The sequence below is a fragment of the Drosophila ananassae genome, chromosome XL, assembly GCF_017639315.1.
Source record: "Drosophila ananassae strain 14024-0371.13 chromosome XL, ASM1763931v2, whole genome shotgun sequence".
NCBI lineage: Eukaryota > Metazoa > Arthropoda > Insecta > Diptera > Drosophilidae > Drosophila > Drosophila ananassae.
In genome coordinates this window covers 679,483-701,162 of record NC_057931.1, presented here as the reverse complement: position 1 = coordinate 701,162, position 21,680 = coordinate 679,483, and the positions used below count along the sequence as shown (strand labels likewise).

At 56.3% G+C, this 21,680-nt stretch overlaps 1 protein-coding gene across 21 annotated transcripts in view; it reads right to left on the bottom strand.

Moving 5' to 3' along the window:
- LOC6503862 (protein sidekick) overlaps positions 1 to 21,680 on the bottom strand; it is a 69,639-nt gene that overhangs the window by 7,647 nt on the left and 40,312 nt on the right. For 10 of the 21 annotated variants that reach the window (XM_044717003.1, XM_044717002.1, XM_044717001.1 and 7 more), the window contains exons 4-13: positions 17,827 to 18,003; positions 15,751 to 16,504; positions 15,555 to 15,682; positions 14,980 to 15,138; positions 9,342 to 9,461; positions 8,965 to 9,120; positions 6,027 to 6,455; positions 5,027 to 5,224; positions 3,458 to 3,475; positions 33 to 3,269 (exon numbers count right to left, since the gene is read on the bottom strand). In XM_044717003.1, the coding sequence (XP_044572938.1) occupies positions 33 to 3,269; positions 3,458 to 3,475; positions 5,027 to 5,224; positions 6,027 to 6,455; positions 8,965 to 9,120; positions 9,342 to 9,461; positions 14,980 to 15,138; positions 15,555 to 15,682; positions 15,751 to 16,504; positions 17,827 to 18,003 (5,376 nt within the window). The remainder of the gene's footprint in view (positions 1 to 32; positions 3,270 to 3,457; positions 3,476 to 5,026; positions 5,225 to 6,026; positions 6,456 to 8,964; positions 9,121 to 9,341; positions 9,462 to 14,979; positions 15,139 to 15,554; positions 15,683 to 15,750; positions 16,505 to 17,826; positions 18,004 to 21,680) is intronic. The other 11 variants (XM_032452514.2, XM_032452515.2, XM_032452516.2 and 8 more) reach the window with 9 other exon arrangements.

The window sequence follows — 21,680 nt, the reverse complement described above, 5'->3', positions numbered from 1 at the left end:
ACCAGTTTTGGCCAATAGTCAGAGTCACTCACTCTCATTCTCCTCCGTGGTCTCGTAGGTCACCAGGTAGCCCAGGATCTCGCCGTTGAGGAACTTGGGGGGGTCCCACGACACCTCCAGACTCTGCATCGTGATGTCCGCGAACCGGAGGTTCAGGGGAGCACTCGGCACTCCGGGCAGAGTCTTCACCGTGATCGGGGCGGACCGGGGTCCGTCCCCGGCGGGATTGAAGGCCAGCAGCTGGATGCGGTACTCGGTGAACTTGTCCAGGAAGACCAGGCTGTGCGAGGTGGCCGTGGCGGAGACCACCTCGATCTCCTCCTCCCACTTGCGGCCCGGCTCCAGGGCCTGCGGCGAGTAGGTGACCAGGTAGAAGATCTTGTAGCCCAGGATGTCGCCGTTCTGCATGCTCTGCTTCGGGGGCTTCCACAGCAGGCGCACCTCAGTGCTGGAAATGGGTGCGGCGTCCACGGCCCGGGGTTCTCCGGTGGGCACGGCCTCGCCCACGTAGACCGCCGCCGGCGGAGTGGCGGGGCCGGGGCCCTGGGAGTTGAAGGGCAGCACCACGATCTCGTAGTTGCGGTCCTGCTGCAGGTCGGAGAGCACCACGCTGTTCTCGTTGATTCCGTGCACGTCCGTCTTCGGGGTGGACTGCAGGGCGGTGGGGAAGTCGGAGAGCTGCTGGTAGAGGATCCTGTAGCCGCCGGTGGCGGCGTCGCCGTTCCACATGCCCGTCTCCAGGGCGCCCCACTGCACCCGCACCGAGGTGGTGGTGATCGGCACCACCTTCAGCCCGCCCACACCGACGGCGGGCGCGGCCGGCAGGGTGCGCACCACCACGCTCTCGCGGCTGAAGGCCGAGGGCCCCAGGTCGTTGGTGGCCTGGATGCGGAACTGGTAGGTGGTGTGCGGGCGCAGGCCGAGGGCCGTGTAGGAGCTCAGGAGGGGATCCACGCGCTCGGGGAGCGGCTGCCAGCGGCCCTCGTTCTCGCGCATTTCCACCGTGTAGTACCGGAGCGGGGCGAAGCCGTCGCGTCCGGGCGTCCAGCTGAAGGTGATCTGGTGGGCCTGGATCTGGCTGCGCGACACCTGCGGCACGGACGGTGCCTGGGGGCGCTCCCGGTTGTTCGTGGTGTACACCAGGGCGGTGGCCGTCTTGCCCCAGCCAAGCCGCGTCTTGGCCGTCACGCTGAAGCTGTAGTACTTCTCCGGCAGCAGCTGGGTGGCCCGGAAGGTGCGGTCCGAGGGCGGGAACTCGCGGCTGTAGTTCAGGTTGGCGCTGCCGTTGAGCGTGTAGGTGACCTGGTAGGCCTGGATCTCGCCGTTGGGGTCTATCGGGTCGTCCCAGATGATGCGGGCCATGGTCAGGGTGACGTCCGGGAAGCTCACGTTGGACGGGACTCCGGGGGTGTCCTCGAAGGTCTGCACCCTGATGGGCGGTGCGCTGAGGGCGCCGTTGCCTAGCCGCGTGTAGGCCAGCACCTGGACGTGGTAGACGACGAACTTCTTCAGCTCCGTCAGCGTGGTGGTGAAGGTGGAGTTGCTGGGGATCGTCTTGTGGAGCACGGGCTGGCCAGGGCGGTCCGCGGCGGCGTAGAAGACCTTGAAGCCGTCGATCTGGCCGTTGCGGTGCTGCTTGGGCACCTCGCCCCAGCGCACCACCACCGTGGTGGAGGAGGTGGCGTTCGCCTGGACGTCCAGGGGCCCGTAGCTGGGCGTGGCCTCGCGGGTGCGTTCCACGGCAGTGCCGCTCTCCCGGGAGCAGCCCACGTCGTTGCAGGCGTTCATCCGCACCTCGTACACGGTCCACTCCTCGAGGCCCTCCAGGACGTGCGAGTTGGCCGTGTGGTCCTCGATCACCACCGAGCGGGGCACGCCCCGAATAGCGCCCGGCGTCTTCTCCAGCGGCTTGTAGGATATGTTGTAGCCGCGCGGGTTGCCGTACCACTCCGTCTGCTGGAGGGGAATCCAGCGCACCCGCAGCTGCTGGGCGCTCATCGCCCGGACCGTGACGTTGAAGGGGGCGTGCTTGGGCCTGGCCTGGATGGTCTGGAAGTCCTTGGTGGCGTCCGAGGGCCGCGAGCTGCCCACCACGTTGGTGGCGCTCAGGCGCAGGCGGTACTGGGTGAACGGCATCAGGCCCGTGACCGTGAGGGTCTCCGCGTCGGGGTCGTTGATCTCGCAGATGGTGAACCAGGTCATGTTGCGCGCCGTCTGGCCCTCCACCTTCCACTTGGTGATGCTGGAGTTGCCGTCGAAGCCGGGCGTGAACTGGAGCACCACCGAGAAGGCCTCGATGTTCGAGAGGGCCAGACTGGTCGGTGCGTGGGGCAGGACGGGCTCCACCCCGGACTGGATGGTGGCCGACTTGGGGGTTCCGCTGCCCACCCGCGTCCAGGCGCAGATCTCGAACCAGTAGTGCGTCGTTGCCTGCAGCTGCTCCACCGTCAGCTCCGTGTCATCAGCCGTGAGGTTGACCGACTTCATCGTCTCCGGCCGGTCCTTCACCTGGTAGCGCACCGTGTAACCCGTGAGGATGCCGTTGGAGAAGCGCGGCGGCGCCCAGAGCACCTTGACCGATCGGTCTGAAACGTCGTCGAAGTGCAGGGCCGTGATCTCGTCCGGGACGTCGTCCAGAGTCTTCACCGGCACCTGGATGCTGGCCACGCCATCGCCGGGGTCCGTGAAGCAGAGCACACTGACGTTGTACTCGGCGAACTTCTCCAGGCCGCTCAGCACGGCGGTCTGCTCAGCCAGCGGGTCTATCAGGCTGGGCGGAACCGTCATCATCCGCTTTTCGAAGTCCCGCCACTCGCCGTCGATGTCCCTGCGCTGCCAGGCCTGGATCTTGTACCCCTGGTTGATGCCGTTGATCTGCTGCGGGTTCGGCGGGATCCAGCTGACCCTGGCCGCCGTGGAGTTCAGGGCCTGGACCCGCACCTTCGTGGGCGGGGCTTCGGGCACGCCCTCCTTGGTCTTGATCTTGGAGCCCTCGGTGTAGACGCCCACGCCCATGTTGTTGTAGGCCGCGATCTGCACGATGTAGTCCTTCCAGGTGATCAGCTCCTGGATGAGGAAGTTGCGCTGCGCCTCGTTGGTGATGTTCTGGTAGGACCAGGGCACGTTGTTGTAGCCGAACAGCCGGTAGCGCAGGATGTAGCCCAGGATCTGGCCGTTGCGGTGCTCCTCCAGGGGCGGCTGCCACTGGGTGATGATCTCCGACATGGAGCGGGCGGAGCCCACGAATCCTACGGGGGGTCCCGAGGGAGCTGCGTTGGGTAAAGCAAAAAGAGTGTCAGAGATCTGTGCGAAGGGGGATTCTACGCAAACGAGAGCTGCTACTTCTCTCTCCTTCTGGGGACGAGATAGTGTGTTCTTGGATATATTATAGTGTGTGGGTGTGTCTGTGTGATGGGGAGTGGTGGGGGCGTGCCTCTGGGCTAGTTGTAACTTATACCTCGGTGAAGCGGAAACTCTAGCAGGCGACCAACGGCGGTATTCAATATTCATTAGCATTCGCGTTGCGCGACGACAACGATGGCGGTAAAGAGTACAATACATACAGGAGTTCAGAATTAGTTCTTTTTACACTATACAGGGCATATACAGGGCGGCTCGACTCTGTCCTCACTGTACAGTAGTCACTGCCAGCCAACTAAGGGCGCAAATCATTCGGAACGAAATCAAAAGTGCTACCAACTGAAGCGAGCCAACTGAAGAGTCTTTCGACAAAACGAGTATCCACAAAATTATAAAAACGAAAATAAAATGGTGACAACTCTCGTAACTCCTACAATGATTCCTAAAACATAGCTCTAGACACCTACCTTCCACATTTAAGTGGGGTACCCCTTCGAAATCCTGGATTTCCACTGTTGAGGACTAAACTTGCAATATCTTCGGCAATTCGCATCCGATCTTCAAAAGGGATACCTTTATCGAATTCTGGAACTATTCCCTTCAAATCCTCATCAAAATCTGGATACAAAATTTTTGACCCCCATTTTTCAATTTTTTCTGGGGGTACCCCCTCGGAATCCTGGATTTCCACTTCTGAGCACTAAAATCGCTATATCTTCGGCAATTCGCATCCGATCTTAAAAAGGGATACCTCTTTCGAATACTGGAACTATTCCCTTCAAATCCTCATCAAAATCTGGATACAAAATTTTTGACCCCCATTTTTCAATTTTTTCTGGGGGTACCCCTTCGGAATCCTGGATTTCCACTTCTGAGCACTAAAATCGCTATATCTTCGGCAATTCGCATCCGATCTTAAAAAGGGATACCTCTTTCGAATACTGGAACTATTCCCTTCAAATCCTCATCAAAATCTGGATACAAAATTTTTGACCCCCATTTTTCAATTTTTTCTGGGGGTACCCCTTCGAAATCCTGGATTTCCACTTCTGAGCACTAAAATCGCTATATCTTCGGCAATTCGCATCCGATCTTAAAAAGGGATACCTCTTTCGAATACTGGAACTATTCCCTTCAAATCCTCATCAAAATCTGGATACAAAATTTTTGACCCCCATTTTTCAATTTTTTCTGGGGGTACCCCTTCGAAATCCTGGATTTCCACTTCTGAGCACTAAAATCGCTATATCTTCGGCAATTCGCATCCGATCTCCAAAAGGGATACCTCTTTCGAATTCTGGAACTATTCCCTTAAAATCCTCATCAAAATCTGGAAACTAAATTTTTGACCCCCATTTTTTGAATTTTTTGGGCTGGAGATTATATTCCTACAAGGGTGCTTGTAAGGATACTCAAACGTGGTTGTAAATCTTAATAAAAATCAATAAAGAATCTGTAAAAATCGAAGGCCTAAGCTAAGTACAAAGGCGAGGCGCTCACCTCTACTGGCGGCCTCAAATAAATATTCACAAACTCAAGGAAAGCAAAGCACACAGAGTACAAATGAATAAAATACAACATAATACGATTACGGTTACGACTGGGAGATGCAAGAGCGAATTAAAGGCTTTACAGGATTAGGGCTGTGGGGGGACTGAGTACTCACCCTCCTGGGGCAGCTCGACGACGTTGCTGGGTTCCGAGGGCGAGCCCTCGCCCACCCGGTTCACGGCGCTGACCCGGAACTGGTAGACGGTGGCCGCCTTGAGGTTCTCGAGGAGGATCCATCGCTGCTCGGCGGAGACGTTGCTCAGCTCGGTGATCCAGTTGAGCAGGGGGTCTGGAACTGGACCTACGAATTTTTCTGTGATGTTAATGTGTTGGAGAACAGCAGGCGGGGTGGGGTGGGAGTGGGTGATGTGATTAGGGGGATGTGAGTGGGAGTCAGATATACAAGTGTGGTGCAGGTGGGGGCGGTGGTGTTCCGTGATGAGATGTGGATTTTGGTGATGAGATGTTCGATGCAATGAAACAAGTGCAAACAACAATTACAATCGCAAGTTAGTCCGACGGAAGTGCAAGTTATCATCGATATACAACGTGTTAGGGATATGTTCAGTCCGATCCGGTTGGTATTGGATATTAGACATTGGAAAAAATGGAAGAGAAGAGAACGGGATAAAATATACATCAGAAAGTGATTCTTTGTGGCGTCTGGTTGTGGTCTGAACGGATAGCTGGACTTCGGCCCCCTTCGGCGCCTCAAGTGCGCCGGCGATGCTTTGTTTATTCCGGAATATAGTTCATTTAGTAATAAAGTCATCGGAGTCTTGGGTGCTCTGCGGAGGCAGCCCGTCCGGGTCCCCCCCTTTAATTTAAAAAGTGAATGGAAATGCACGCAAATGTGAGTAAATTACTTGGGAGAGGAACAAAAGCGGCGACTGTGCGCCCTCATGGCCTCCCGCCCATAAATCATAAATCCAGTACAAGCCAAAACCACCGCAACCCACAACTACCGGAGCTACCAAATTACGATTTCATGGATATGTTATACATATATACAGAGAATGTATATATGCAGCTATATACGCCGGAGCTATATCTATAACCGTAGTCCCGCTACCGTGCTACCGTACCGAGAGATAAAAAAAATGCGAAAAACTTACCCAATTCGGAGACCTCACGTCGCTGGATAATAAATTTGGAGATTGGACTGTTGCCATCGAAGCCGGGTGTCCAGGACACGTTGATGCTGCGCTGGAGTGGCTCCGGGAGGCGCTCCACCTTCACGTTGCTGGGCGGGAAGGGCAGCTCGATGACGCTCAGCCGGGCGGCCCGGGTCTCGTTGCCGCCGGGGGAGGTGACCACGCAGGCGTAGCTGCCCACGTCGCTGGCCCGCACCGCCTGGATCTCCAGCTGGCCGTCGGCCTGCACCCCCACCCTCTGGGAGTTGCTGATGGGCGCCGCCTGGCCCTCGCGGTACCAGTCGATGTTGTACGGGACGCTGGGGTCGCTCGACACCTTGCACTGCAGCGTGGCGGTGAGTCCGAGTAGCACCGTCGTGTCCACCGGCGGCTGGATGATTTGTGTCCGCACTGGGGGAGAGAAGTGGAGAGATGCGGAGTGAGAATATGTGGGGGAATATATAAAGGAGTATCCACTGGAGCACATTAACAACACGGCAATGCAGATTAAACGAGCCACCACCCGGCAGGCGGCGACCGGCCACCGCAAGTCGTGGCATTGACAAGTCGCCGTGGTCCAGCCCACTTTTATCGGCCCATTCCAGGGCAGTGGCAGGGAGGAGTGGCTGGGAGGCTTTAAAGCTCCAAAACTGACACACCGGGCTGGTGTGTGGCGAGTATCCTGGCCAGCAGAGGTCAGGGGAGTGCTGAGCCGGTTATTAAGAGGGTTTCGGGAGCTCTACAAGGGGCAGTTAGTTCAACTCGCATTCCATCGTGCAACAAGCCCGGAGTGGTGCGTCCTACAGGGTATTCTGTGGGTCGGTCTTGCCACTCGGCCCGCAACTGACTTGCGGCATTCTCCGCCCGTTTGTTCTTTTATGTATGGCTTTCTCTTTTGATTTTATTTATTTGATGGTCTCTGCCCTCGGCCCCTCCCCGGCCGGAATTCTTTTGCTTTTCTGCTCCTCCGCTCTTCCGTATTCGTTTCCCTTTTATTTGTTCTCTTTTTATCCCTTTTCAGTCACTTGGCCCGCATGCATCGAGAGTTCAACGCGCCCCGTGGCCCAGACATTGTCGGTGGCTGGTGGATGGGTGGATGGGTGGATGGGTGGCCTGGTGAATGGGTGAGTCGGTAGGTGGGACATGTGTATGGCTGTGGGGCTGATTCCGGAGGTGGTGCTGGCTGGCCCTTGGTGGCTGGCTCTGCCGTAAGCCAAGCCGCTTCCCATATGGAGAGCCGGACGGACTGACGAAATGAACTGCACTGCACTGTTCACTCCACTGCACTCGGGAACTCCGCCGACTGCCGACTGCCGGCTCTGGCACCCTGGCATACCCTGGCATAGCCTCTGGAGTTCTCTCGACTGGTCTGATAGTTATCTGATAGCCACAGGTCCTCCCAAGCCCCATCCAGGGCATCAAGCAGTCGCTTCCCTCGACCCACGGACCTCGTTCTGTTTTTTATTTCTTCCTCGGACTTGGGCACTGTGTTTTATGCACCAAATAAAGCGCGCCGGGCTGGTCGGCCTGGTTGGGCTGGTCGGGCTGGCCGCGGGGTGATGGTGATGGAAAACTGCCATCAGTTTGGTGGCCGCAGTGGTAAAGTCTGCAGTCTGCACCGTCCACCATGCCCGGTCACAGTCCAGTGTCCGGGATGCACGGGCCAGTGTCCGAATTCCCCTCCCCACTGGGCGGCAGCGTTTTGCCAATTAGCCGCGCATTGATGCTGCCTTTTAGGGCCGACACACACTCAGAGCCGCATTCACATGCAACGGCATGGTGGACAGGAGGACAGGAGGACAGGAGGACAGGAGGACAGGAGGACGCACACGGACGGCGCTCTGGGCCAAAAATATTGCATGTGCAAATCAACTTTAATTACACAAACAACACAATGGCCGGGCAGGGCAGGGCAGGGCAGGGCGGGCGAGCCCTTCAAAAATCATTTGAGCTCCGGATTTTCCTGTTTTCCCGTTTTCTCTCTGAAAAGTCAAAGCCATAGACATGTGTGCGAACCTACCGCCGGATTTGTATATTATCACAAAAGCAATTGAAGCTCCGCCCGGGGAGTCCTCCACACAAGGCGGGTGGTCGTGGGCGGGCCAGGGGCGTCCCTGGAAGGACTTGAACCGCGCCCCCCGATTCGGATTGTTTCGGATTGCATTTAAAACTAAACACTGAAGCCCCTCCAGACCCCCATCCCCCCAAGCCACGCCACTGTTTCTGTGGCCGCACACATTATTATTATCGGACCAGGCAGTTTGGAGTTAATGCGATATTAGGGCCGGCCAGGTGCCCAGCGGATAGCGCTTTGGCGGACAAACCTAATTTAAATCTCTTTAGTGGTCGCCCGGATTGCAGCTGCCGGGGTGGGGGCGGGGACTGCTGACAGCATCGGAGTCCTGCCATCGAGTGGCGCCTCTCGCAAGGCAGACGGGGCTAAGGCGAGCAGGGCACTCGGAAGAGTGGCGACAGTTTGATTCCACGAGGCGATGAGGCGACGAGGCGAGTCGCCTCCTCCCGGCGACGACAGCCGAATTATCCGCAAACTTTCGCAACAAGTCTGTGAGACTGGCTATTAATTACTCCCGGCCACAGCCAGGGGTCAAGGCTAAGTGGCTCGGATCTAAGAGTGGCACTGGCCAGAGCCACCGCCACCGCTTAGGGGCAAGTGCAAGCTGCAAGTGTAATTGCTGGCAAAAACGAGCTAAGAGCTCCGGGCCAGACTCCCACCCTGGCCGGCAGGGCTTTGTGGCCAGGAAACTAAAACCTAAAACGCCGGCCACTCAGACGGAGGCACTCGAGGCCAGCAAGGCGGCGGAGCGGCGGGCAATTAATTGCGGGCTGGGATAATAGTTGCGGGGATAACAAACGCAGGACGGCAGGAGGGCAGGACGGCTGTTAGCAGGATAATACTCACCCAGGACACTCAGGAAGGCCTCGCCCTTGACGCTGCCCGCCTCGTTGGCCCGCACGCAGATGTAGAGCCCGGCGTCCGAGGGGCGGATGTTCGAGATGAGCAGGTCGCCGGATTCGAGTATCTGCACCCGGCTGGAGATCTCCACCAGTTGGGTTTCTACGTGTTGCAGTTGCAGTTGGTAGGTGGCAGGATGCGGGGTCGGATTATTGGCAGGCAGGGCACGACAGGGCAGTTCGGTGTTAGCAATACACATTACACGTTAGCGGGCAAACAAAAACAGAGAGTAGACAAAGGAAGAGATTAGCGATTTGCGATTAGCGACTGGGGATTAGGGATTTGCGATGCACTAATTAGAGGAGCGGCATGCTCAGACTCACCGTTGTATATCCAGGTTATGTTCGGGTTGGGGGAGCCCACGGCCCGGCAGGAGATCGTCGCGTCCTTCCCGTCCAGGGCGGTCACGTTCTGCGGCGGCTGCTCCAGCACGGGGGCGGAGGCTGCGGGAATAGCGATTCGGATTAGTGGCGGCGCTTGACAGAGTTCACAGGCCGATTAGTGAGCAAGAGTGTCGGAGTGTTGTTAGTTTGGACAGAGGCTTCAATCTGGGTGGGGTTCGTGCACTGTGGGATGGAACTCAAAAGTTAACTACTATTTACAGGCTACGGCAGAAGCACTAGGAGGAGCCAGGAGCCAGGAGCCAGGGCCTGCCACTGTAGTCCTGCGATGCTCTTTGCTTTTTAAGTGCAATTTGCAGCATTAACGGCCTGATTGGCCGCCCGTCCTTCGTCCTCTGGCAGGCAATTGATTGTAATCGACTCCTTTTGCCTGATTAACTGCTCCATTGACTCGATCCACCTTTCATTGGGTGCCGACTTTTGCAATTATGATTACGCCGAATCGAAGGCAGGCCAATTAATCATGTTGCCTTATTGTGGCCGCACTCAGTGTGGCATTGGCCCTCGCTGCTGCGGCTGCTGCTGCTGCTCCTGCCACTGCCAGTGCCACTGCCACTGGTTAATGTAAATTATTTATTGGATTTTGAGTGGCATGAGCGCGGCACCTGCCCGACCCTGGCCCTCGCACTCGCTCCAGCTCCAGCTCCAGCTCCCTGTTCATTGTTATGGCCAAATGCCACGCCGAGTGGCGCGCAAATGTAATAATATTCGTAATAATTTCGCATGATGGAGCATTCCGTTAACTACGCTTATGTAAATAAGTGCATAAAATTACAATAAAAGCCCTGGCTGCTGGCGCCCCGCCACCTCAAGATATTAAGTGCTGAGTGTGTGCGATTGGGCGGTCGGCCGTTGGTGTCTGCAGGTGCCGAGGATGTTGCAGTTGCAGTTGCAGCTGTAGCTGCGATTGTTGTGGAAATCACAAGGACATGCGGCGTAAAAACAAGGCAAACAGCAAAGGACGAAAAGGGGAGAGGAGAGTGCCGACTTTAAGCCGGCTTAAATATGATTAAGCCGGCCGGGGACTGGGGGTCGGCCCGAACCGGGCTGCGATATGCACTTAAAGGACAATTAAGCTGCGCAGGCCATTACATCACTCCTGCGGAGAGCGTCCAGGAGCAGAGGAGCAGGGGCAAATAAAAACGTTAAGAAAATAGGGTATGAAAAATGCAAGAGGCCCGGATAACTCCTTCGGCGGGCCAACGTGTTAAGTGAGCTTAAGCTGGCCCGGTGGCCACTGCCCGGGAGACCCAGTCCGGTGGCCCCTTTTTATGGCTCACGCAAGCCGCATATTAAAGACACGAAGGACCTCCCGGCCGTCGCCAGCCAGGAGAAACAATTTGCGCCACGACTCTGCCAGTTCGGGCACCTCTATGCGAAAAGTTAGCAGATCGAACTGATTTATGCGAAGTTTTTAAACAGGGCGTATACGTAATTTGAATGGCGGACGAGTAGTACAGTGCGTATACGCAACGTAGCACCCAGTTGCCCACCCTGCGTATACGCAATAAAATATCAAGTATACGCCCTGGTTACCAGAAAGTGTTTTCCTCCGAAAACGAAGGGCAGAAACTGCAGAGTGGCAACCGCACTCGAAATTCTCCCCGCCCCGCCCCGAATGCGAATATGAATAATATTTGCCCCAAAGCTCCGAGCGGGCCACTTTGGTGACATTCCTGGTCCCATATCGGAGCCAGTCAGGAGCAGTCCGAGCCTTAGTCAACGGCCAGCCGTAATTAATTTCAAGTTGACCCACTAAGGAGGCCCGCCATCAACTTAAAGTCATAATAAAACGCTCACTCAGCCGGACAAGTGGCTCAGAACCCAAAGGCCAGGGCCTGGAGCTGGAGCTGGGGAGGAGGTGGGGCAATGGCGTGCGATGGCAATAATTGCCATTACTTGGCCATTTGAGGGGGGCGGCCCACGGGCCACGGGCCACCCGCCCGCTACATTTGCATGCGAATTGTTCTTCTTGTTCGTGCCCTGCCGCCCCGACCCGAGACTCTAAATTCAATGGGTCCTGGCACGCCCCTCCCCGACCCACGGCCCACCTCGCGCCGCCTAAACGGTTTTCGTTTCAGCCGTCAGCCCCCTCCCCGCGTGGTCCTTATTCTAATAAGCATAAAGCGAGAGCCGCCGTCGCGGCCCTTGTTGCGAGGCTGAGTGGCCGAGGCGACTCCTTGCAACACACTAATCGAAAATCACCCTTCTCTGCGAATTAATTATTCAGGTTGCCAGGAGTTGTGTTTCAAAAGAGCCTTCATTCTGCGAGGAAGCGGCTTTAAGTTCATAAGATTCATATTTTGGAGGGGTCTTTGATGTCCCTGATTTGGACCCACTTGTGTCCTGCTTCTGGCTAACTCGGCGAGCTGCCTCTCAGGTATCAGGCCCGAATTCCTTTCCGAAAACTAGCCACTTGGCCGGGCCGGGGAGGTTCCGTGTCCCGAACCAATCAGCTCGCCACTGCGGCTCCCAAGGGCCCTCGTTGCAATCAATCACCGGACGGAGGGGCGGAGGGCGGCGAGCGCCGAGCTATCCGGTGGAAAGGTGACCTCTGACCTCGCGTGAACGCCACCTGTTGGCGGGCCACCAGTCTCGGAAAGGCAAACAGAGAAATGCCCACAAATTCGCGCACTGGCAATCGCATAGAGCCGTCAGGCAAAGGAACTGCTACCAGGACCACTACCACGCCCACCGCCCAAAAGTCACCTAATTACTCACACTCACAAGGCGAGGGGGAGACGGTACGGCAGTGCAGTGGAAGAGCGGAAGAGCGGGTGGCAATGGCAGGAAGCGGCGATTAAAATCACTTTTGCGTTTCGGGAAATTACGAAATTATGTTACTCGAGTTGAAGCGCAGAAGCCCAGGCAGCCGGAAAGTGCACACCAACAAATTCACCATCAACATCAACATCAACACAAGAACTGGAACTGAAACAGGAACACAAGAGCAGGAGCCAGGGCGGGACTAGGACGAAGAAAAGCCAAAGCCTGGGCGGCGACAGGGGCCCACCTCTGGGGATTCACGCCAACTTAACAAAAACGAAGTGCAAAGGCGCCCGGGCCGCTCCAAAAAGGGCAACAGCACAACAGCGGAAGATGCAAAACTTTGACAAACATCGGGCGGGCCGGCACGAGGAGCAATTAAAATGCAGCCAGGTCGGAGCTGGGTGGCAGGTTTTCGAATCCGAATCCCCGCTCCTGCCCCATCTGCCACCCCACTGCCAGTCGGCGGCTCCCTTCCACGTGGCTGAACGCGAAAAGCTGGAAAATAATTTCCCAACTCAACTTCTTCGCCTATCTAAATGAAAAGTGCTCCGGCGCGAGGATTATCCTTCAAGTGGCCTTCCAAGCGGAAAATAGCGAGGGGGCGTGGGTGGGGGGCCAAGGAGCTAGGTGTTCTGGGGTCTGGGGAGGGAGAGGGGGAAGTCGGCAATACAAACGCCAAACACTTGTTGCCGCAGAGCTCCTGCTCTCCTGCCGGAGGACGAAGGACACCCGGAGACAAACGGGCGCCCAAACAATAAGCGAAAGGAATTGCGGAATGAAATGAAGCGATGTCGAGTCCTGGCCCGTTCTCGGCCAGGAAATTAAGGACTCCCAGCTAGTTGGAAGGCGGGGATGCAGCGGCTCCTGCTCCAGGGCGAGCAGGATCCCGGAACCCAGGGCCCGGCAATCGAATCAGAGCTCAACCCAAGGAGCAAAGGTGTTCGTAATCCGATTCGGATTCTGATCTGGATTATCGCAGCCTCCACCAATTACGGGGAAGAGGGAAAAGGTCCGGCTCTGCTCCTGCCATTCCGGCACGGATCCGGCCAGGGAGACAAAGCCGATTAGGGCGGCCCTCCCCTGATTACTCGCCGGCCCTCGTCCTGCGACTGCAGTCAGTCAGTCAGACAACAGGCAGAAACTTCTGCCGACAATAAAACTTATCCGGAGCAGAGAGTCTGTGCCGGAGTGGGGCTTGGGAGGCTCCCTAAATGATGGCCCGAATGGAACCGTAAAGAGCGCTGGCGCAGACAAACAAATTGACTCGAATTAGCTTAGGCAAATAAAATTAAATGAGCCGCATCGATTGGTTACCATTCGCCGGCACGCCGCCGGAAATCCAGCCCGGAACGGGGACAGAAATAAGGAGAAACGTAATCAGCAACTTTCCCCATCCCGGCCCACTGCAAGGCTGAAAAGTTTTTCAATAAACCGCCGACGACAGAATCCCTTAACTTGTTCAACTCGCCTCCAGTGCTGCACCGCACCAGGCCGGGCCAGGACCTGTCCCGGGCCAAGTCCTGTCATGGGCATCAAAATAGATGCTGCAACATCGGAATATAGACAGCCGGCAAAATATGCATAGAATTTTGAAATTTACATGAAATCTCGGCCCCGAACTGGTGCGGTCATAAAAACTCAAGTGCGGTGGCCGGCGAGGACCAACTTTGCCTAATGTCCCATCAAAAGCAACGCAGGGACAGAACTTGCAGAGACCCGAGACTCGAGACTCTTGCAGAACAATATGTCCGACAGTCCTCCGGCATATCCCCTGCCTGTCTGCTGGACGGGAGGACTTCAAAGGACTCAACTGCCTCTGTCAAATATTTAAGCGCCAGCGAAGTCACTCGTTTTTCGGGTTGTTCTCATGAATGGGGAATTATTCACCGGGCGGAGCTCCGGAAGGGTCGCTGCGACAGCTCCGCGGTGTCATGTCAGCATGACAGGACTCCTCCGGCCGTCTCCGGGTGTGACACGTGTGTCAGTCTTAATTTTCGCATTATGGAGTTCATTAAAATGCAGAGTTGCGTGAGGGCGAGGCCACTTAACGGCACTTGGGGGTGCAAGTTGGCAACAGGCAGTGCCCCAATAACTGGTCCGGCTAATCCTCAATCCCAGGCACTGGCCACACAAATCATACTTTCGCTTTTCCGTCTGCTTCGGCAGACGAAGTGGCGAGGGGCGGCGTGCCCGACTAATCAACTTGAATGAAAAATTCCTTTGCTTTTGACAAACTCGATACGGAGCCAGGTGGAGGGGCAGGATGGAGCAATCGGAGCAGGGAGCTGGAAGCTGGCAAATGAAATTCCAGCTTCTGGCCAGCGCACCAGGGCCCCTGGCGCTCCATAAAGTAACGTATTCTGCAATGCAATGGAGCTCCATCACCCGCAGGGCGAAAAACAAATTAGGAATGGACTGGCGAAAAACGAAAAAAGGGAGAGCTCCGAGGAGCTGGGAGTTGATGGGCCAAGGAGATGGTAGCTGGGAGCTGGGAGCTAAGTCGAGTCAAAGGAATACTTAGAGATAATGTTTGAGCTTAGACTAAGACTTGCACTGCCACCGGCCCCGGGCACCGACAAGCAAAACAAGGCCAGCCAGGCAAGCCAATAAAACAACAAATTGAATCGCAAAACAATCAAATAGACTACCAGCTACGGGATATTCGGGGTGGTGTAGTGGGTGTAGTGGGTGCAGTGGGTGTGTGGGACGAGAGTGCTTTCAAATTCAATTCTAGTGCGGTGTGAGGGTGCTGTGTGTGCTGTGCGACTTAATGCTGTATAGATTCCCATACCAAAGCGGAACTCCTTGCGTTTACCAGAGGAACCAGATCCCGATCCTGAGCCCGAGCCCCTCTCCGATCCCGATCCCGATCCCAAGCCAGCATGCGAAGCTCTTACCCTTAGGATTCGGGGCTGGGCCAGGCGCTTGACGCGATTCTTGGCCGTGTCTGCTATGGATGCGTTTGTGGTTAGCAATGGGTTAGAGGCAAAATGCAATGGAAATGGTTAGGGGCCACTTCTCGGGAGGCTTAGACTAGTGTCTGGTGGGCAGAGATGTCTAGGTTCGAGTGTGGACGAGCGCTGGACGGGGGAGTGGCTCGACCCATCTGTATCGGATGGTCTCTGTCCGGGGTCTGGACAGTAGTCACGACATCTAAAGCTCTAACTAAACTATGTCTAACGATGAGTGAGTAGCATTTCATCCTCAGAGCTTGAAAATCAATTGGAAACACGGTCCTTTTGCTCTTCTTCCATCCTACTTCCTAGTCTACGGTAATCAGCCACTCCGTAGTCCGGGCAGGAGCAGCCGGGCTGCCACCCCCGGGTCCAGCGCCACGCAGACACAGCCGGAAATCTCTTGACTTACTTTTCACGCGCAGCCAGGTGCTGGCCGAGTTCTCGCCGGCCTCGTTGCTGGCCAGGCACTGGAACATGGCGGCGTCATCCAGGATTAGCTTCTTAATTACCAGGGTGTTGTCCGTGCTCAGCGCGTATCTGAAAGGGATTAGGCACGCGCTCCATTATCTTTCCCTCGGGCACCGGGCATCGATTCCGCGACTCACCTTCCGCTCTCGATGTGCGCGTCCACCGACTCCGCGTTCCGGAACCACTTGACCTGGGGCGTGGGCTCGCCCACCACGTCGCACGGCAGCTGCACCTGCCCGCCGAACTCCCCGAACGTCTCCGCCCGCATCGGCGTGAAGAAGACGGGCGGCTCGAGGATCTGCAGCCGGGCCGAGGCGCTTACCGCCGGGTAGCCGCCGCTGCGCAGCCGCACCTGGCAGGTGTACTCCCCGGAGTGGGAGCTGTTGGCCTGCAGCAGGGCTAGGGTGCGGTTCCAGGGGTCGTTCAGGGTGTGCCGCACGCCGGCGGTCTCCACGGCCAGGCCGTCCTTCAGCCAGAGGGTCTCCAGCTCGTGCAGGGGCCGGGCGTTGGCGATGCACTGCAGCTCGACGACGCCGGTGCCCAGCTTGACCTTGAGGTCCTGCGGCCGGACGATGATCTCGGGCGCCACCTCCACGAACGGGTCGCCGCTGACGTTCAGGTAGACGAAGGCGCTGCTCTCCTCCTTGCCCAGCTGGGTGTTGGTCGCCCGGGCGCGGTAGCCCCGCCGGTCGCCCTCGTCGGCGCTCAGGATGATCAGCTGGTTGGCCTGGGTGAAGGCGTACTTGATGTCGTAGTTGAGGGGTCCGTCCGCCGACTGCCACATCACCGAGGGCGTCGGCACCGAGTCAATGGCCGGCATGTCGAAGACCGCCGGGTGGCCGCTGGTCACCGTCAGCCGACCCTCGGTGGTGTTCTCGAAGACGCCCATGTCTGTGGGGGTAGAAGAAGTGGGTTAGTGACTCGAATCAACTGGAGGACGACCCAATAGGGGCTCAAGGGAATGCCTCTTTAGTTTTAAACCCTCCTACTCAGTACTAGGTGGGATCTGTGCTCCTGCACTGCCACCTTCCTCCGGCCTAGCCAGCCGTGAAACTCGGGCTGCCTTCCTGTGGTGTCATTCGCTAATTGAATTGGAGGCAATGCGGCCTGCGGCCAAGTCAATTTGGCCTCGCTCATCGCCAGCTCCCCCCCCAGTTGGCACAGTCGGCCCACCACCCCTCGAGGAGGAGGCAGGCAGCCGAGCTTTAAAGGTTATTAGTTCAGGTTAAGCGGCGCTCTCTCGCTCGGTCCTACAATTAATTAAGTGCTCAAGACGCTACTACAACTACCAGCTGCTCCAAGTCAACCAGTCAACCAGTCAGCCAGTCAACGAGTCATTGAGTCATTGAGTCATTGAGTCAGTCTGTCAGCGGGCCACGCCCACCCGGCCCACAGCCCCGGGAAAAGAAGGTCACCGTGAATTTAGTTGGGGAACTGGGAGGCGGAGGCGGAGGCGGAGGCGGGAGGTCGAGGAGGATTTATTAGGTTCAAGTAGTGGGGTAATAAGCACTCGCCCAGGCACAGGCACACGGAGCTCAAGTGTCACTCACACTTACTTGTCTAATTGTTCGTTACAACCACACCTACCCAGTGACCCCCTGGCCCAGCCGCCCTGCTCCGTCCATGTTGTAATTAAGTTCGTATTAAAGAAAAATTAGCAGCTAAACATTTATCCCCATCCCGCCTCCCGCCTCCCGCCACCCGCCTCGGTAGGGGAGTGTGTGTGGGGTTTCCCTGGAAAACACTCGGCTACGACTGTGACAGCCGTTTGATTAGCAATCCTTGTGCTCGGGGGAGCAGCATCCCTGACGACCCCCTGGTAAGTCTGGTAAGTCGACACTTTCCGCCCTGCTCCGGGACTAACCCACTTTAGTTTTGAACAAATTAACCCACTGGTCGTGGCTCCAGTCCCCGGTTCTTAAATGGATACTATTGCCGCTAATCGAAACATAAACGGAACTCTGCTGGCCCTCCGACCTGGGAGCAGCCATCCACTCCCAGGAATGCATTGTTGGCTAATCAATGTCCAATTACCCGCCCTGGCAGTTCTTTTGTTTAATTGGCAGCCCGAACTCGAGTTGCTTGGGTCTCAGGAGCGGACTCTGCTCAGACTAGGATGCACAGGGAGTGCTCTCCAACTCAAAGGACTCTGGTGCGAGCAGTCTCGCCTCGCAGTCTTAATCCCACCCAGTCGAAGGAGTGTGTGTACTTACAGGCCACGACCACGTCGCTCTTCTCGCTCAATATGGATCCGGCGTCGTTCCTGGCGATGCACTGGTAGCTGCCCGCATCCTCGCGCCGCGTGCTGTGGAAGCGGTAGAACTGGCTGGACGAGAAGTCGCCCACTGGCACGCCGTCCTTGAGCCACCGGTACATGGGTTGCGGGTATCCTGCGGAAACAAAGGCGAAACAGGACATGAGTCAGTTGCACAAGACGATGTGAGGGAGATGCGTTAATGCCGCTGTAAGTATGCGAGGGGTGAAGGGGTGGGCGAATATCGTTAAACCAGCGCTTTATTTGATTTGCTCCGACAAAGGATCCCCTGGATAGGGACAAGGACATAGACATGGACATGGACAGGGATAGGGTTGAAGGGGGCTATCTGCACCTCGGAAATAATTCGTTTCTGATGATCATCCACTGCGCCGCTCTCCTAGAAGCCGGCCTCCTAGGAGGAGGACACACTAGTCCCCCCCCATTCGACGTCCCTGCCCCCCACCACAGAACACATTTTGATTAAATCGTACTCTGGTGGAGTTCCAGGGAGCCATAAAGGGACCGATAGATGGATGCCCGCACAAAGGGCGGCTCCGACCACAGTTGGCTCCACTTGTTTGAACTTCCGTCGACTGTCGGGGGACCCGCAAAGGATGTCCACTCCGCACTGCCCACTGCTGGATAGGCCGGAGGAGCGGGGAGCGGGGAGCGGGGAGCTCATTCTGATTTCATTGCTGTAGCCGAGCATTTAAATTAAAGTTGATTTATATTGCCCGCCCACCTGCTCCACGCCCCGCGCCCCGGGCACCAGCAGCAGCAGCAGCTCCCTTTGCGAAATGGAATTGCAATTGGAATGGCTAAACAAAAATTACATGTGACCTGGCAGGCGGAGTCGGGGCAGGAGTGGAGGCAGGGGCAGAGGCCGATCTAAATGAAAGCCTGAATAAAATATGCGCTCCGCCTAACTGGCCAGGATGCAACAGGACCGACTGCACACTGCAGGGCGTGAGAGGTGGCTGGGCTGCTGCTTCTGGTGGGACGGGAGCAGACGGATTGCCGGAGGCCCCGAATCCGGTCATCAAACCGCCCGAAAGCGCCCATCAACGCTCCGGCCCGGAAAGTGGGGCTCACGTGCTCTCTGGCGCAGGATACCCTGTACTCTTTAGAATCCAAATGGGTGGACAGATGACCGCCGCTATTACACCGTCTCATCTTCGGCTCTAAGGTGCTCCTGATTAGATGGCCTCATTAGAGGGTAGCAGTCGGAGGAGCTCCGGAGGAGGACCACTGGCGAAGCAATTCCCTTCATTCGGTTTACGGGCGAAATCGAATTGCGCCAAGTTAGAGGCGAAACTGGAAACTACCAGCCGAGAATAGGAATCGAATGGGATCATCCTGAGAATAGCTGGGATATGGGGCGAGGAGCAGGAGAGGCGGAGACGCCCGCCAGGCAGGAGGCAGCAGGCAGGAGGCAGCAGGCAAGCCAAAAGTTTCTCAAGCAACAACGGACAAAAAAAGTCGAAATCCAAGGATAAGAAAGCCCAAGAAGAGGACCCACAAAACGGACAGGACAGGCACCAGGACGAGGACAAGGACGAGATGAAAGGAGAGGCAGCAGGCAGCAGGCAGCAGGGAAGGAAAACAGGAAAAAAGTTACCCGAAACGGACCGAAAGGCAAAAGTCTATTTGGACATTTTGGGCAATGACGCTGCTATAAAATTACAATTTGGGGAATTGTACGGCAAACACACACACATGGACGCACAAGGACGCTCACAGGCACAGACACACACACACACACAGACACACACACTGGGGCAAATGCAAACTCACACATCAGAGTGCCGTTAGTCAACAAGGAGGGCTGGGAGAAAGGCGAAGAAACAAACATTCTCCAGCGAAATGTGTCAGCGCTAAATCGAAGCGATAGCCAGGCCGGGCAGGGGCGAGTCCCAGACGGGCCCTTGCCAGGACTACACTCCCAGAGACCTGTCCCGGCTGCAGTCTTCGCCCCCACAGAGCGAGACTCTCCCCGGTTTCTTCCAGTGCCTGCACACACACGGCCCTTTCATATCTGTGCGTTTAATTATAATAACTAAACTGGCAGGAATCCTTTAAGCTGAAGCCGTACAAGCCGACCCGGGCGGCAACCCGAGAAGCGAGCGAGCGAGCGAGTGGAAAAAATTACAAAAAACGCCCAAAAGGAGCAGAAGTTTGCGTTCTCCTGGGAAGCGGCCGGGCCGAAGTCAATCACATGGCAAGGACATGGTAAGAAAAAAGTGACAGGAACTGGGAGTGGGAGTGGAAGAAAGTGTGTCTGTAACCACAGGAGCCCACTGACTCTGACCGTGGATTTGATCTGAATTAAAGAACTACTTTGCCGGCACATCCTTTTCCGAGCTGATGACTTCAGTTTGCCGTCAAAATGCGATTACTTTTGGGGTGGAACCCTTTTCCCTTTTCGGATTTCCGCTTTCCGGCCCCGGAAAGTAGGCAACATGTTTGCAACATGAATTCTGTTGTAAATATTTTCCAGCTTACTTCTCTCTGCGGCTCGCCACAGCTCGCAGCGAAGCAGGCAGGAAGCCAACCAGCCACCCAGCCATCAGTCAGTCAATCAGTTAGTCAATCAATCAATCAGCTGGTGTCTAAGCTGCCGGCCCACTGGCTGAGCATATAAATAAATTCAATAAACAGGCGACACAATGCAACGAATTGCATTTGTGTGCAATGTAAAGGGGTTTTCCGCTTTCTTGTTTGAATTGGAGTACGCCGGGTATGCCAGTTGCTGTTGCTAGTGGGTCTACCCCCTCGCTCCTGCCTCGCTCCTGGCACGCATGGCGGAAATTGTTTGATTTGTGGCCAGAGCAAATCCATCGCCCGAATGATTGCCAGCCAAACAGGACCGTGCTCCGCGAAATCAATTTCATTTGCGAACGGATCCGATCCTGCGGAGCAGCGGGAAGCGGAAACGAAACGGTAACGGTAACAGGAAGAGGAAGCAGAGCAGAGCCGAGCAGGAAGAGGAAGATAACCAGACTGCCTCCCAAGGACTGCTGGCCAGGCAGTCGGGTAGTCCTGGGCAGTCATAACTCCTCCCGGCCATCAATATTTGTCAGCCGGATCCTTGCCGGAAAGTTGGGGACTCTGGACCCGCATCAAGGACCTGTGTCCTTTGTCCTGTCAGTCAGTCAGTCTGTCAGTCTGAGAGGACAGTCCAAGAGTTGTGTCTATGCGGAGTGTCTTTTAAAAATGTTAATTTGTTGCCACTTTCGGCCGTCTGTCCGTCTTCTTGTTGTCCTGGCCACTCCGGCCACTCCGGCACATGTTTGCTAAATTATTCTGACGCCTCTGGACCTGACCAGCAGCCAGAAACAAAACCCGACGACACGACCTCCTTCTCCTCCCGGCAGGTGAGCCGTTTTTGGTCTTCCTGCGGCACATCCCCGGCGAAGTAAACTTCAAAGTGCCTAAAAGCCTCCTCGCTTTGTCCCGTGCCCGGCCCGTGCCCGGCTGCACTTTCCAGCTGCACATTTCACTTTTATGCTCTCGCCTTTGTTTACACATTTCGTTAGTGTGTCTGGCCATGTCCTGGCGTCCGCCACTGGCCCGCAACAAGGACCACAACTCGGCCAAATTGGTTGGCTAAATAAATTGCCCGACACTGCTCCGGCTCCTCATGGGGCATTCGAGCGGCTCTTCGGATTAGGTTTGACACAAAAGGAGGACAGTAAGGAGGACTTAATGGGCTCTGGGCACAGATCCTTTCCGATCGCACCAGCGGAGGGGATCATACCATTACAGATTACAGAAGGGGTTGTCCTTCCCCGATCGGATGTGAGTTGGAGG